Here is a 14,910-nt window from a genome sequence, read left to right as displayed (position 1 = left end):
AAGCATAACTTTAGTAATTCATGATGTTAAAAAAACATCTCCCAACATGACGCAGAAGAAAATCACGGAGTGATGACAGTTTTAGAATAAAATAGGGTCACTGTCACATCTATAATCACTTTTCAACTTTAAAATTTAGACTGTGAGGGGCATCTGGGTGGCTCAGTCGGTTAAAGCGTCCAACTTCAGCTCAGGTCATGACCTCACAGTTCATGAGTTCGAGCCTGGAGCCTGCTTCAGATTTTGTGTCTCCCTCTCTCTCTGCCCCTCTCCATCTCATGGTCTGTCTGTCTGTCTGTCTCTCTCTCTCTCTCTCTGTCTCTTTCTCACAAAATAAATAATTAAAAACAATTTTAATTTAGACTGTGAGACAAAGAGAGTTCAGGATAGCTACATCAAAAACAGCTTTGTGATATGGTCTTATTTCCAATCCCAAAATAATGAAAACTTCTAACAGAGAAAAGATGACTAGGTCATCTGGCTAGAGTTTTCACATTTGAAAATGATAAATAATAAACCCTTAGAGTAGTTCTTAAGAATAAACTAGTTAATGCAAGCAAAGCACTTCAAATAGTCCCTAGAACACAAAAACAAATGCTAGCTACTATACTTACTGTGACTAACAGCAAGACACCCCAGACAAAAAGACTTCTCTGATACATGGAATTTCTTTTTTTTTTTTTTTAATTACATCAGAACTCCACGAAGTCTCATACAATACCTTGTCATCTACCTTGTTTCTTGGAGACTGTTGTGTGACACCTGGTTTTGGATTTTCTGCATTTCTCTGACTGTACTGTTTATATCCCTCTTTCATTTCAGTTTTATGTTGCTGATATTTTAGTTTATATTTGCTTGTTGGTCCTGGTAAGTTTTCAGGTATTATGTCTTGCTCCTAGATGTAAAAATAAAAAGCATGTTATCCACCAGGAAAAAAAAGGAAAAAAATGAAAATAATTATTAATTTTCCTTATTAACATACACAGGTTTATCATTTACCTTAACATTTATGCTTAAGAAACAGATCATTATGATCTCCATGCTAAACAGAGGTCATATTTAAAATATTTCGCTGGTACAGCATCACTGAGCAACCAAAGCAAGTGGAACTGCTCAGGATGGACTGTGGTCGTTAAGTACCAGGAAGCTTATACTTTGTTTCCCAGCTGAAGATCAGTCCTGGTGCTATGAAACTGGTGGGTTAAAATGAATATGCGCAGTACTAAGTGGGATATATGAAAAGCCATCCTAAAATAAAATTAAATAACATTTATTACGAGCTCTATGCAATATTGTGTTCAAATGTTTTTTATAGTAAATACCAAGTAAAAATTACCTCCTCATCAGAGTCAACAAGGCTTCCCAAATCAAGTCGTGGAACCCTGAAAGAAATAATCTATGCATCCCATTACTTTTTAAAATGAGGCTTTAATAGTTGCAAGTCATACATGCTGCATCTTATATAAAAAGGTACACTAAAGCCAATGGTGTGCTGCACCTACCAGCTGTGAGAAGCTTGTGTTACATAAAGGTTCAGTAGTTTTTGAGCTAGTTGTTAACAAAGCATTAATAAAGATAAAATTATATAAACTTCTAATTAAATAAGCTACATTAAAAACAAAGGTCATAAATACTTGAAGTCATCACTTCTTAATGACTTTACTGTGCTTCACTATTATCTATGTTCTAGAAGTTATTGACACCTATGGTATTTGTGTGGTAGTGTAACGGTGTGCATCTCTTTCCAAGTCTGGGTTCAGTAATATTACACATAGCTTGAAATCAGCCACAGCAGGATGATTGACACGGACATTGGCAAATGCTATGAATCAGGACTTGATTTATTATTTTGTTGATTTCTGAGACTTAAAACAGTAGTGAAGAAAACATTAATGGTACAGATTAAACTTAAAAAGTGTATCGTATCTGTAATTGACACATTGCAAATAACAAAAAACTGAGGAAATATTGTACCAGAATTTGAAACTATTACTTAAGTCAACAAATAAATCACTCACCTCACTTTACAATAAATGAAAATATCAACCAATGTTCATAAATTGAACTAATGGTTCGTCAGCTGCAGATACAAGAATTCAGCAGAAAACAAAAAGCATTCTGTGAGAATCAATTGGCTACATGGAATTTCCAAAAGAGTTTATATATTTATTAGTATTTGTAAACTGCCTACTATATATCTTCCACAGGAGTAAAATTTATAACCAACTTAAAAAATACTTAAGTTTATGTATGATTAACAAGTAAAATTTTATTTTTAAAAAAAATTTTTTTCAACGTTTTTATTTATTTTTGGGACAGAGAGAGACAGAGCATGAACGGGGGAGGGGCAGAGAGAGAGGGAGACACAGAATCGGAAACAGGCTCCAGGCTCCGAGCCATCAGCCCCGAGCCTGACGCGGGGCTCGAACTCACGGACCGCGAGATCGTGACCTGGCTGAAGTCGGACGCTTAACCGACTGCACCACCCAGGCGCCCCAACAAGTAAAATTTTAAATAAACTTATAGTACACTTTCAGAAAACCAGTTGTTAAACATTTAACATGAATGGGATCGATTGTCAGTACACACTGAATATGTTTAGCTAAGGCTTGCACCTGCCTCTATTCTTTGTCTAGATGAGTACAGAGGTATCTGTTATGTAGAACCACATGAAATTGCTGATACTTATTAATTTCATACGGTTCAGCCTAACAAATTACTAGGGTTTTAACATCTATTATCTAATAAGTCCTGTAGTCTAAAATACTTGAAAAAATATAAAAATAATAACCTTCCAAATTTTAAAAGGCAAAAATGTACAATATAAAACATGAATTAAGGTAGTCCGTCCAAACCTAAAATCATTTAAATAAGATTGACAAAATTGTCATATTTCTCAAGATAAGGTTAGGGTCACAGATACTTTGCATTAAATTCATTTTGACTATCCTAGTTTTAAAATTCAAAATTTCATACATTTCTTTAATAAATTCACTTAGCTCGGGGCGCCTGGGTGGCGCAGTCGGTTAAGCGTCTGACTTCAGCCAGGTCACGATCTCGCGGTCCGTGAGTTCGAGCCCCGCGTCAGGCTCTGGGCTGATGGCTCAGAGCCTGGAGCCTGTTTCCGATTCTGTGTCTCCCTCTCTCTCTGCCCCTCCCCCGTTCATGCTCTGTCTCTCTCTGTCCGAAAAATAAATAAACGTTGAAAAAAAAAATAAATTCACTTAGCTCAATTTTCTAAATAACACAATCGTTTGACTTTTTCAGGAAAATGTAAGAATATTAAAGAAAATGAAAAAAAAGACAAGTAGTACCCTCAATCCCATCATCCTGCTTCCATTCTGGCATAGCAATTTTCAGGCCATCTACATGAATATCAATTTTTTTGCAATTCACAATCACAGCTACATATAAAATTTTGCTGTATTTTTTTTTATTTGTTAACGTATTATATATGGTCGCCCATTAAATAGCTCAAATGTGAAGAAATGTGACTTACACAGGTAGGCAAGGATTCTGGATTGCCCGTGATTTGGAAGTCCGTCCTTGCTTTAATTAAAAGAAAAAATCAGTATGCATATGCCCTTTATTTATACTTTAAAAGATAAGCAATGAGTCAATTCAGTAAAGCTGATTATTATTTTCTCAGTAAACTTCATAGAAGAAATATTTATTAAGGCTCTCCTTACTATGCTTGAGACATAGAAATAAGATGATAAGCAACACAGACAATCTTTACCCTCATGGCGCCCTGTCTGCTGGGGAAGACATTCATTCAAACAAACAATAATGCGGAAAAACACGTGCTATGACAGAGCAACTACATATAGCATGTGTACCCAACAAGTCTAGGAAACTGAGGACGTTTTTTCAAAAACAAAAAAAAGTAACCTTGAAATGGAACTCTGAAGGATAAGTAGCAGTTAGCCAGATAAAGGCAGAAGGGAGAATATTGCTTTAGTCAGGAAACAACTCATCCTGCACTAGCCCACAGGCAAGAGTTAGCAGCTAGACAGGGCTGAAATCCAGAGCAAGGAGATCGTGGCCAGAACTGTTCCATAATACAAGTCAAAGAACTTGGACCTTGCCCTAAAGGTAATGTGAAAACTGCAGGATTTAAGCAAAGAAGAGACAAATATATACATGTATACATTTGTAGATGTTCAGTATTATTTCCAAAAAATTGTGCAAAGACATGAAATATACTCATGATAAATTGAGTGGTGAGCTCATGGTGGTGAGGTCAGCCACCATGGAATAAGAAATACATATGAGTCATAGAGAAATTCAAGTTAGTAAGTGCAGCAAACAATTCATCAACACTTCTAGCTTACTTCTTAAATGTTATCTAACTGGTCATTTTTGTGATACTGACAATAAGTATAGAAATTACATTCAAGGGGCGCCTGGGTGGCTCAGTCTGTTAAGCATCCAGCTTTTGATTTTGGCTCAGGTCATGATCTCACAGTTCACAGGTTTGAGCCTCGCATCATGTTCTGCACTGACAGCATGGAGCCTGCTTGGGATTTTCTCCATCCCTGTCTCTCTCTGCCTCTCCCTCACACTCTTTCTCTCTCTCTCAAAATAAATAAATTTAAAAAAAAAGAAGAAGAAATTACATGTAAGACTGAGCTTCATCACTCTAATTGACCAAAGAGAACACAAATTCAATTCAGTATAAACTTTATTAATACGGCATTGTTTTAAATACTATCCTAATAAAAAGTTAAAATGCAGAAATATAAAATCACAAAATAATCAGCTAATTAGAAAAAAAAAATATATATATATATAATATAGTTGACCCTTGAGCAATGTTGGGGTTAAAGGTACTAACCACCTCCCCCCATACAGTCAAAAATGCATGTATAACGTTTGACTCCTCAAAAACTTAACTACTACTAGCCTACTGTTGACTAGGAATATAAAGTCAATTGACACATATTTTATGTTATATGTACTATACGCTACATTCTTACAATTAAGTTAGCTACAGAAAATGTTATTAAGAAAATCAAACAGAATAGAAAACACATTGTATTTATTGAAAAAAATCTGCATATAGATGTACCCATGCAGTTCAAACGAGTTAAAGGTCAATTGTCTATAACACATACATCATAGCTTAAAGTAGCAGCACACCTCTATTGCATATCAAAGATTGTCTTAATTGTACTTGGAAAACATCGTGATATCATCTAAACTTAGGAAGAAAATCTAAACAGAATATAACTGTAGTTGTCATAATTATCACCATCATTATCCCCCAGAAAGCTTTTTATTTTTTTTAATGTTTATTTATTTATTTTGAGAAAGAGAAAGAGTGCACAATAGCAGGGGAGGGGCAGAGAGAGGAGAAAGAGAATCCCAAGCAGGCTCTGCACTGTCAGCACAGAGCCCAATGCAGGGTTGGATCTCAGAAACCTGAGAGTATGACCTGAGCCGAAATTAAGACTTGGGCACTTAACCAACTGGGGCACACAGGTGCCTCCGCACCGTCCCTCCTCCCTCCCTCCCCCCCAGAAGGTGTTTTAATAGACCCCAGAAAGTGTTTTGACTTAAAGACAGTCTTTTAAAGTCATAGGTCTATTTTACAATGGCAGTTACCTTTATTGCCTAATTCCAACAAAATTTTGCTAGCCAATCCAGAATGAAGGTAAATTATAGCTTATAAATCCCTGGGCCAGGAGTTGGCAAACTATGGTCAGCTCTGTTTTATAAATAAACTTTTATTGAACCACAACCACATTGATTTATTTATGAATTGTCTCATTACATCAGCAGAGTTAAGTGATTGCAACAGAGACAACAGCCCATAAAGCCAAAATTACTAGCTGGCCCTTTATTTACTTTTTTCTAAGTTCATTTATTTTGAGAAAGAGAGGGAGAGAAAGAATCTCAAGTAGGCTTAGCACTGTCAATGCACAGCCTGACACAGGGCCTGAAGCCACGAACTAGAAGATCATGACCTGAGCCAAAATCAAGTTGGAGGCTCAACTGACTGAGCCACCCAGGGACCCCTAGCTGGCTATATCCTGTCCTTTTTTTTAAAATAGACTTTATTTTTTAGGAGTTTTAGGTTCATAGCAAAACTGAGTGGAAGATACAGATATTTGCTGTATATCCCCTGTGATATTATGATTTGTAAGAAATATACATTTGGACATTCATATGACCAAAACAGATTTCTCATATATATTTGGTCTTGTCCAGTTCCTGGGTTACAGCTCCCAAAATCTTTGGAGTTTTCTCAAAGTTAAGAGAAATAAATGTATTTTGTTATGTTAATGAGGTTGCTTTTGGAAAGCTCCTAAACTTGACGGCTGGTTGCCAATAAAGCCTACCCTGTGATTGGAGGGTTGGACTTTCACTCTCACCTCCTGACCTCCAGGGAGTGGAGAAGAGGGCTAGAAGTTTAATTAATCACCAATGGCCAATGATTTAATCAACCTTGCCTATGTAATGAAACCTCCATAAAATCCCAAAAAGACAGCATTCAGAGAGCTTCTGGGTTGGTGAACACGTGGAGGTTGAGAGAGTGGCATGCCTAGAGAGGGCATGGAAGCTTCCTGCCCCTTTTCCCATACCTTGCCATACCCATCTCTTCTCTCTGGCTCTTCCTGAGTTATGTATTTTTATAATAAACTGGTAATTTAGTAAATAAAATGTTTCTCTGAGTTCTGTGAGCCACTCTAGCAAATTAATCAAACTCAAGGAGGAGGCTGTGGGAACCTCTGACTTACATAGCTTGTCGGTCAGAAGTACCAGTATCTGAGTATCAACTCCAGCCTGTAGCCAGAAGCACAGGTAACAACCTGGGTTTGTTTGAAGTTGGAGAAGGTGTGCAGTCTTTAAAACTGAACCCTTAACCTGTGGAACCTGATGCTATCTCTGGGTTGATAGTGTCAAAACTGAGTTGAATTGTAGGTCACCCAATTGCGTCAGAGCATTGCTAGTTGAAGGTGTTGAAATTGAAACAGGGTGCTCATAACACCAAAAGACCCTATTGACCACACATATGCATAGCCTTCCCCATTATTAATATCCCTCACCAGCATGGTACATTTGCTACAATTGATAAACCAACATTCACAAATCATCATCACTCAAAATCCATTACATTAGAGCTCACTCTTAGTGTGTATTCTATAGATTTAGACAAATTTGTAATGACTTGCATACTGTCTTTTTCCCCTTTTATTTTAAGCAACTTCCATGTTACTCCTTAAAATCATGTTCATCTAGTATTTCTCAATTGCTACATACTTTTTCAGTATTTTTTTCATTATTTAAAAAAACACACACTTTTAAAAAATACCTTTGTTTCACCTGAGTTTTTCTATATTTCAGATTATTTCCATAGAATAGATTCCAGGGATTTTATTTGCATCAAATCACTTGAAAAACTTTATAGGTCAATACACACCACCAATCTTGTTTCCAGAAATGTGGTACCAGTTTTTTGTTTTGTTTTGTTTTTTTGGGTTTTCTTATATTTGATTCTGTAGAATTTCAATTTAGACTAGTCATTTTCTAAAGAACATAATATACACATTACAATCAAATGCCTCTGCATTCCAGAAATTCAACTCCTGAAAGCTTTGCAAAGAGGTGATGATTTCTATGTAATATCCTGCTTTTCTAATTATTTCAAAAGCCAAAAAGTTTACAAAGCAGATTTAAAGACAGCAGCATGAGTCAATAAAGAAACTTTTGTATTTTCAAGACTCTATACACTAATTTTTCTAATGTCACTATTACAATGTAAATTGAAATCAATTAATATAAATGATAATCAGTTAATACTGTGAATTATCATTGGTGTTTTGGTCAGGTTTTTTTTATACGTCACTCTGTGCTCATCAAAAGCGCTGTCCTTAATCCCCATCACCTGTTTAAGCCATCTCCCCACCCACTTTCCCTCATGGTACCAGTTAAGAATGCACCGATTCTGAGTATTTCAATATTACATTTTTCCTCTAATTTAATAGAGGCATAAAAGTATATCATGATGCTAATTTTCATTCCCCTGATTATCAGTGGGGCTGAACAAGTTTTTGTATTCTTATCTCCTACACATATTTCCCAGCTGTTGGTGTTTGTAATGATATCTGAGTAAAGAGCACAGATCTTGAAGTCAGAACTGGAGTTCAAAATCTTGGCAAGTCACTTAATCTCAAGGACCCACAGTCCTTCCACTTCTAAAAGTAGGTTAATAATAATACCTACCTCAAAAGTGTGTTGTAAGAATTAAGTGATATAAGTTAATGAAACATTTATCATGGATCATGGTGTCTGGACAAGCAGTAGGCATTCAATATTTAGAATAATAAGAATAAAGAAATATAAATATACATCACTTGTATGTATTTCTAAACTAAAATTTATATTTACCCAATTCTGTGATGGAAACAAGGGAAAGGTAGCTGTAAATTTGTGCTTAATCAATGATTTATATACACAAGGGTGATATTATGAAGGTTTACAAAGAATAAAGGTCTTAATAGAAGCCCAGATTCTCTTCTTACCTAACACAAAATGTATACTGATACTCTCTTCTTCTTTCTACTATTCTTATTTTTTACATTTTCTACAGATACACACAGATAATTTTTAAGATAATAATATGAAAACAATAATAATAAGCTTGATTTTTACAAATAAAACTAATTCAAGCAATGACCAAGTTTTCAACTGATTATCTTCAATCCTGGCCACTCACTTCTTCAAATCTAGAAAATACGGATCCTAAATATTTGTAAGTATAAGTAGTCATAAAAACATGAAGAAAATGGCCAATGATTTAATAAATCATTTAATGAATTTAATGAATCATTTAATGAATAATCAGGCAATTATTTAATGAATCATCCCACACGAGGAAAACTACATAGCACACATACTTGCAGCAGCTTTCTTCCAGAGAATGGCTGAGTTTGACTCGTAGGGGAAGTAGCAACTCCTTTAACCTCTAAATCCATCCAAGTTCACGTATTTATCCTGCAGTATACTTTGAAAAGGGTAAAAACATACAAAACGGTCATTCTTACTCTAATTTTAAACAAGCCATGCAAATTGCATACTACTACTACATGGAAAGAAATCGTGTGGTTAATCATTCTTACTTCTTTCACTCAAATCAACTTTTTGTGGGTGATTACATTATGTGGGGCAAATGCTAGTCCGAATAGTGTTCCCCCAAAGATGTCCATGCCCTAATCAGTGGGCCCTGTGAATATGTTTACCCTATACAACAAGGAGGACTTTTCAGATGTGATTATGTAAAGGATTTAGAGGTGTGAAAATTATCCTGGATTATCTGCAGGGCCCAATGTAATCATCAGGGTCCTTATAAGAGGGAGCAGAATAATCAGAGTATGAAACAGAAGATGTAAGAAAGACAGCACAGGTCAGAGAGGAGTGAAGATGCTATATAGCTGGCTTTGAAAGTGGAGGGAGAGGGGCGCCTGGGTGGCGCAGTCGGTTAAGCGTCCGACTTCAGCCAGGTCACGATCTCGCGGTCCGGGAGTTCGAGCCCCGCGTCGGGCTCTGGGCTGATGGCTCAGAGCCTGGAGCCTGTTTCCGATTCTGTGTCTCCCTCTCTCTCTGCCCCTCCCCCGTTCATGCTCTGTCTCTCTCTGTCCCAAAAATAAATAAACGTTGAAAAAAAAAAATTAAAAAAAAAAAAAGAAAGTGGAGGGAGAGGTCATGAGCAGTCTCCACAAGTCAGAAGAGGCAAGGAACGAATTTTCCCCTGGAGCCTCCAGGAGGAGCCAGCCCTGCTGACAACTTAATGTTAGCCCTGGAGGACTCATTTTGTACTTCTGATCTCCAGAACTATAAAATAAATAATAAATAATGAGTTAATTTATGTTGTTTCAAACCACTAAGTTTGTGGGAATTTTTCACGGTAGTGATAGAAAACTAATGCTTGTACTTCTCTACCACAAAGTGGTATAAATTTATTTTCTTTACTCTTCCTAAACCTTTAGGAGTTCTGACTTTACCAGAGCAAGCTAATGAAAAATCTTGTTATGCAAACAGTATTCTTCAATACAAAGAATAAAATAGAGCGGATGGTCCAATTAGTAATTATGAGGTGACAGGTAAAACGCATGTAAGAAAATATTGAAAATCATCAACTTGCAAAGTTGTACAAAACCAAAATCCTCAGTCACCCAAATTTTGAATATTTTATTTCACACTTCAACCTTAATCATACTGAGGATATGTTTTTTAACAATTCATACTTTCTTTTTCTATTATTAGACTTGGATTTATTTTAATAGTAATTTAATTTTTAAGGAAAGATGGCATGGCATAGTGCCAGCATAGAGTTATATAGACTGATATTAAAATCCACATTTTTTTGATACTTTCCCATAATGTAAGCTTGGGTAAGAATTTAACCTTTCCGAGCCAATATTTCTAATTTGTAAAATGCGTTTAATGTTACCACATTTCTCATCTTCCTATGTATATGGAATATGGTTATTCAATTCGTGGTAGCCATCATTATTATTATTAAAATGTAGTTTTACTGCAATGAAATCCTCTTACTGAGATATCCCAGTTCTTCACTAATTTATCTATATGGCTCCTTTTACCCCATTTCCATAGTCCCCTCCCCTAGGACCCCATGACCTAAGGCTAGATTTCTACTGTTAAGAGTAAAATCAGGAAGACTTACTAACCAACAGCAGACATATTCTGAAAACATCACAATATTGGATTTGATAATAATTTGGCTTTTTTTTCCTGAGCTATCTTTCACAAGTAAGCAACTTTCTTAAAGTTGTTATTGCTTTGGTGGGGGGAAAGAAGGCTGTTGTTTGCTTTTAACCACATCACAAAAGCTGTTGTATTTGCCATGAGGATTGACAACCAACAAACCCAACTTAAAACAGAGAAGCTGAGCAATCAGCTAAGTGATTTTCTCCACACACCAACCACACAATTACCTATACCTGAGAAACCATTACAGCCATTTCAAATCACTACAGGTCACGTTACATCGCCATAATTCATTTGCAAATAACAAAAACAACAAAATTTAAATACTCTTTCCAGGACTTCCTACTCCCTGTATTTCCCTAGGCTTAACACTCATTAGCTTTGACTGTAATTAACTCTTTTTGTGTCTCTAAACTGTCAAGACCATGAAGCTGGATTTCATGTCCTTAATATAGCAGATACATAATAAATATTAATTTAGTCAATAAATTAATACATAGTCAAATACCTGTTCACATTTTAAACATATTCTTAGTTTCCCTTCTCTGCACATAAATGACAGGATCACATGCTACATATACTGTTCTTCAAACAATAGATATGGTATTCAAAGCACGAATGGTAATCATTATTTTTCACGCTATACTGTAAGCCTCACAAAGGCAAGGACTATGGTTTTGCTCACTTTGTATCTCAGCACTTAGCAGAAAGCCTAGAAAACAGTAGGAACTTAATAACTATTTGTCGAATAGGTGAATTCAGTCAATTCACATGTGTGTTATTTCAGACCTTGGCAGCATACAAACGGTTCATTCAGATATCACAGGAGTAGGAAAGGGCAGTGCCATCATACAGGGAACACTCCAGGATCTACAGAATTGGAGCAGTCAGGCTCCTGACACCTCTGTCAAAGAATCTTAAGATTTGGACAGGTCTGCAGAGATGAAATAGCACAATCTTCTGATTTCCAAACTGAGGAATCAGTGACCCAAAAAAGGGGGATTTTACTTTGCCAAGTTATTTGCCAGTTATTACTGAGCATGAATTTATACCAGTTTCAGATCTCTTTCTAACACTACCCCCTTGCTGGTGGTACAGGTCAGAAGAAAGGAGAATTAGCTAAAGACTCAAGAACACCAGAAACCTAAACCTGGTGGCAAAAGAATTTCAAATAAATGGCCTGTGAGCCGATCTTTGGAATGCACACCAAAGTCTGACGGGAATACTCAGTTGGGGTATGTTGGGGAGGAGAGGTGGCGGGAAGCAGGGAAAAGTACTTCTGAATGGCTCTGTCTCCATCCGGACTGCCGCAAGTCAAGAGATATTATGGCTGGCACGTCATGAATGTTGTTAACAAACAGATCCAAGTCTTACCACATTATCTTTAGTGCTACCAAAAAGAACAGAACTCACCTCCCACTCTTCTCATTTCTCAAGGATAATTATTTCCAATTGCAATTATCACCATTTCCCTCTTGGTTAGTGATATTAGTGACTATAATTTGCTTCTACCAAATCAGAACATAATGGAAAGCGAAGAATAAATTGGTCAAATCCATCCCATAATCAAGGAGAGAAGAAAAAGATGAAAAGATTTAGTATTTAATCTCCATGCCAGTGAGGACCAAGTTTATCTTGGAGCCCAGGTGATAAGAGACCCAAGTATCTGAATGAACGTGGCGTCATTCTTAAATTCAAACAGTAATTTTCGGTACACCCCTCTCCCCCAACACACACACAAAGGTTAAGATTATGCATTAACGCAAAGTACCTGAACTAATGCTCCGCCCCCTTCCTATCGGAGATTCAAGGACTGGGGTGTGACACCAGCCAACGACAGCCAACCTGAATTGACCCAACAAGATAGGTAAAGAGCAGGTCCAGAGTGGGAGGGATGGCAAAAGGTATGTATCAACGGGGCGATTCCATCGAGAACTCCCCCGAGACAGCTGAGACAAGCTGGAAAGGCACAGCTCCCAGTAGACTCCACCAAGCCCAGGCCCGCGTCTTCAGGTTGCCTAGCAACTGGCGTCCCCTTGCTGGGCCTCCAAACCCTTTCTCAAATACAAGGAAAAGATCATCGGCCCAAATCCCTTGCTCCTTCCACGCAACCTCTTGCCCTATACTGAGTGGCGTATTTCCTCGGCCAACCCGGCCAGCGAAGCAAGCGACTCGCGGAGGTACTTGCCGAAGCGAGCTGCTGAAATCCTGTGGGGGCCTCGGAGTCTCATCCGGGGACCAGTTCCAGGGTGCCTCTAAATCCCGGCGGGGAAGTGGAAGAGGATTCACTTATATATGGGCTTCTCAGGCGCAGAGACGGGACCAAAGCCCAGCCGGGATCCACCACGGGTGTTGTATATAATTCTTTTAAGTGAGTTCTCTTTAACAAATTTTATACAGCCTCTGCCAGGAGTTCAGATCCTAGAGAGATATTATGAGGGGAAAAAATTATTTTATAATGCCCGCTGTCAAGGAACTTGCAATTATTTATTTTTTTATTAAAAAAAATTTTTTTTAATGTTTATTTGAGAGAGACAGCGACAGACAGACAGAGCATGAGCAGGGGAGGGGCAGAGAGAGAGGAAGACACAGAATCTGAAGTAGGCTCCAGGCTCTGAGCTTGCAAGCGCAGAGCCTGACATGGGGCTGGAACTCACGAACCGAGAGATCAAGACCTGAGCCAAAGTCGGCGCTTAAGGACTGAGCCTCGCGTCCCAGAACTTGCAATTATTTAAAAACACAAGACGCAATATAGTATTATAGAGAGATATATACACACAGGTACATAGATATTTGGATATAGGGAGATATAAATTAAAATACCGATACAATGGAAAGGGAACAAAACTAGGAATCAGGAAATTTTCATTTATTTTTTGCTCTGCACACAATGTCTATGGGCATAAACCCTTCATCAATAAAAGGAAAGTTCTGGTTTGAGAGATTTGTCAGATTCCAAGCAAGGTATGCCCACGCAGGGGTCCAATAATAAAACTGACCTAAAGAAATGACCAAAGCAGGCAGTTTTTATATTTTTGGATACAAAGAGACAATAAATCTGAAGAATTGACAAAACAAAGAACAAAGAAAGCTGAATTTGGGGAGTTTAGTAAATTATTCTAAACAGATTGCTCTGGGGTAGTAAATTAATAAAAAGTAACAAGGGTTGTTTACATACCCTTCTAGGCTCCTAATTTCTTCTCTGGGGATAAGGATGTCTCCTTACATCCTGGTATAGGAACAGTACCTTTCACATGGGAGGTTTATTTCTCGCTTAGAGGAGACAAAGCAGGGAGCAGGTCAGAGTGCTCTCTTGCATTAACTACTTAAGTAACTTTTATTTAAAATAATCAATATAACAAAGTTGCACATTTTGGGGTGGCCTGCCTTTGGCCCCTACATATAAATTGTACTTTTTTGCCAATTTTCAAAACAGTTCCTCACAAAAGTTCTGTTGCTATTATAGCCAGTTAATTTCCTTATATACAAAACAATACTACATTAACCATATGTTATACTATGTTAACCATACGTTATACTATGTTATTGACAGATCCAAAGTAACCTGCATTTGAAGGTCAGCAAACCACCACTGAACACCTACTATCTGCAAATGCATCCAGTGTTAGAAAAAGTAAAGTCTATAAGCCAACCTAGTATTGCCTTTCAAATTGAGTCTAAAATACTTATTGAGCCTCTAGTATGTATATGATGAATAAGATAGTTACTGAAGAAGCTTAAAATTGTATACATTATTAGAAAGTTAAGGAGTGCTCATTTCCTCATTAATTCAGTCAATTAACATTTATTGAGGGCATGTGGGTTCAGTAGCTGCTCTAGGTGCTATAGATATAGAAATAAAGCAAATAAAACACTGTTTCAGTGAAGGTTAAAATCTGAGGCGATAAACATTAAATAAATAAGTAAAGACTATCATCGCAGGTAGCAATTAATGTGATAAAGAAAAATATAAACACTGATAAACACTGATAGATAGAAGTTGTAGGATCATGTATGGCTTATTGAGGGGAATTTTGCAGACAAAAGTAACAGCAAGTGCAAAATGCTTGTGGGTAGAGCATCCTTGCCATGCTGATGGATGTGGCTGAAGCCAAGGGAGCCAGTGGAGAATGTAGAATAGGGGGCAGAGATTAGCCATGGTCAGATTATGTAGTG

At 37.1% G+C, this 14,910-nt stretch overlaps 1 protein-coding gene across 6 annotated transcripts in view; it reads right to left on the bottom strand.

Moving 5' to 3' along the window:
• CAPS2 (calcyphosine 2) overlaps positions 1-14,910 on the bottom strand; it is a 109,901-nt gene that overhangs the window by 38,712 nt on the left and 56,279 nt on the right. Inside the window, exons 2-7 of one of the 6 annotated variants that reach the window (XM_040491386.1) lie at positions 12,506-13,155; positions 12,148-12,242; positions 8,904-9,010; positions 3,500-3,549; positions 1,337-1,382; positions 722-895 (exon numbers count right to left, since the gene is read on the bottom strand). In XM_040491386.1, the coding sequence (XP_040347320.1) occupies positions 722-895; positions 1,337-1,382; positions 3,500-3,549; positions 8,904-8,981 (348 nt within the window). In that variant the 5' untranslated portion in view covers positions 8,982-9,010; positions 12,148-12,242; positions 12,506-13,155. Of the gene's footprint in view, positions 1-721; positions 896-1,336; positions 1,397-3,499; positions 3,550-8,903; positions 9,011-12,147; positions 12,243-12,505; positions 13,156-14,910 lie in introns of those variants that run through there. The other 5 variants (XM_040491389.1, XM_040491390.1, XM_040491387.1 and 2 more) reach the window with 5 other exon arrangements.

Source organism: Herpailurus yagouaroundi, unplaced genomic scaffold (assembly GCF_014898765.1).
Source record: "Herpailurus yagouaroundi ecotype Mexico unplaced genomic scaffold, PumYag 182, whole genome shotgun sequence".
Taxonomy (NCBI): domain Eukaryota; kingdom Metazoa; phylum Chordata; class Mammalia; order Carnivora; family Felidae; genus Herpailurus; species Herpailurus yagouaroundi.
The sequence above is the reverse complement of the archived record's forward strand: the minus strand, read 5'-3'. Positions and strand labels throughout refer to the sequence as shown.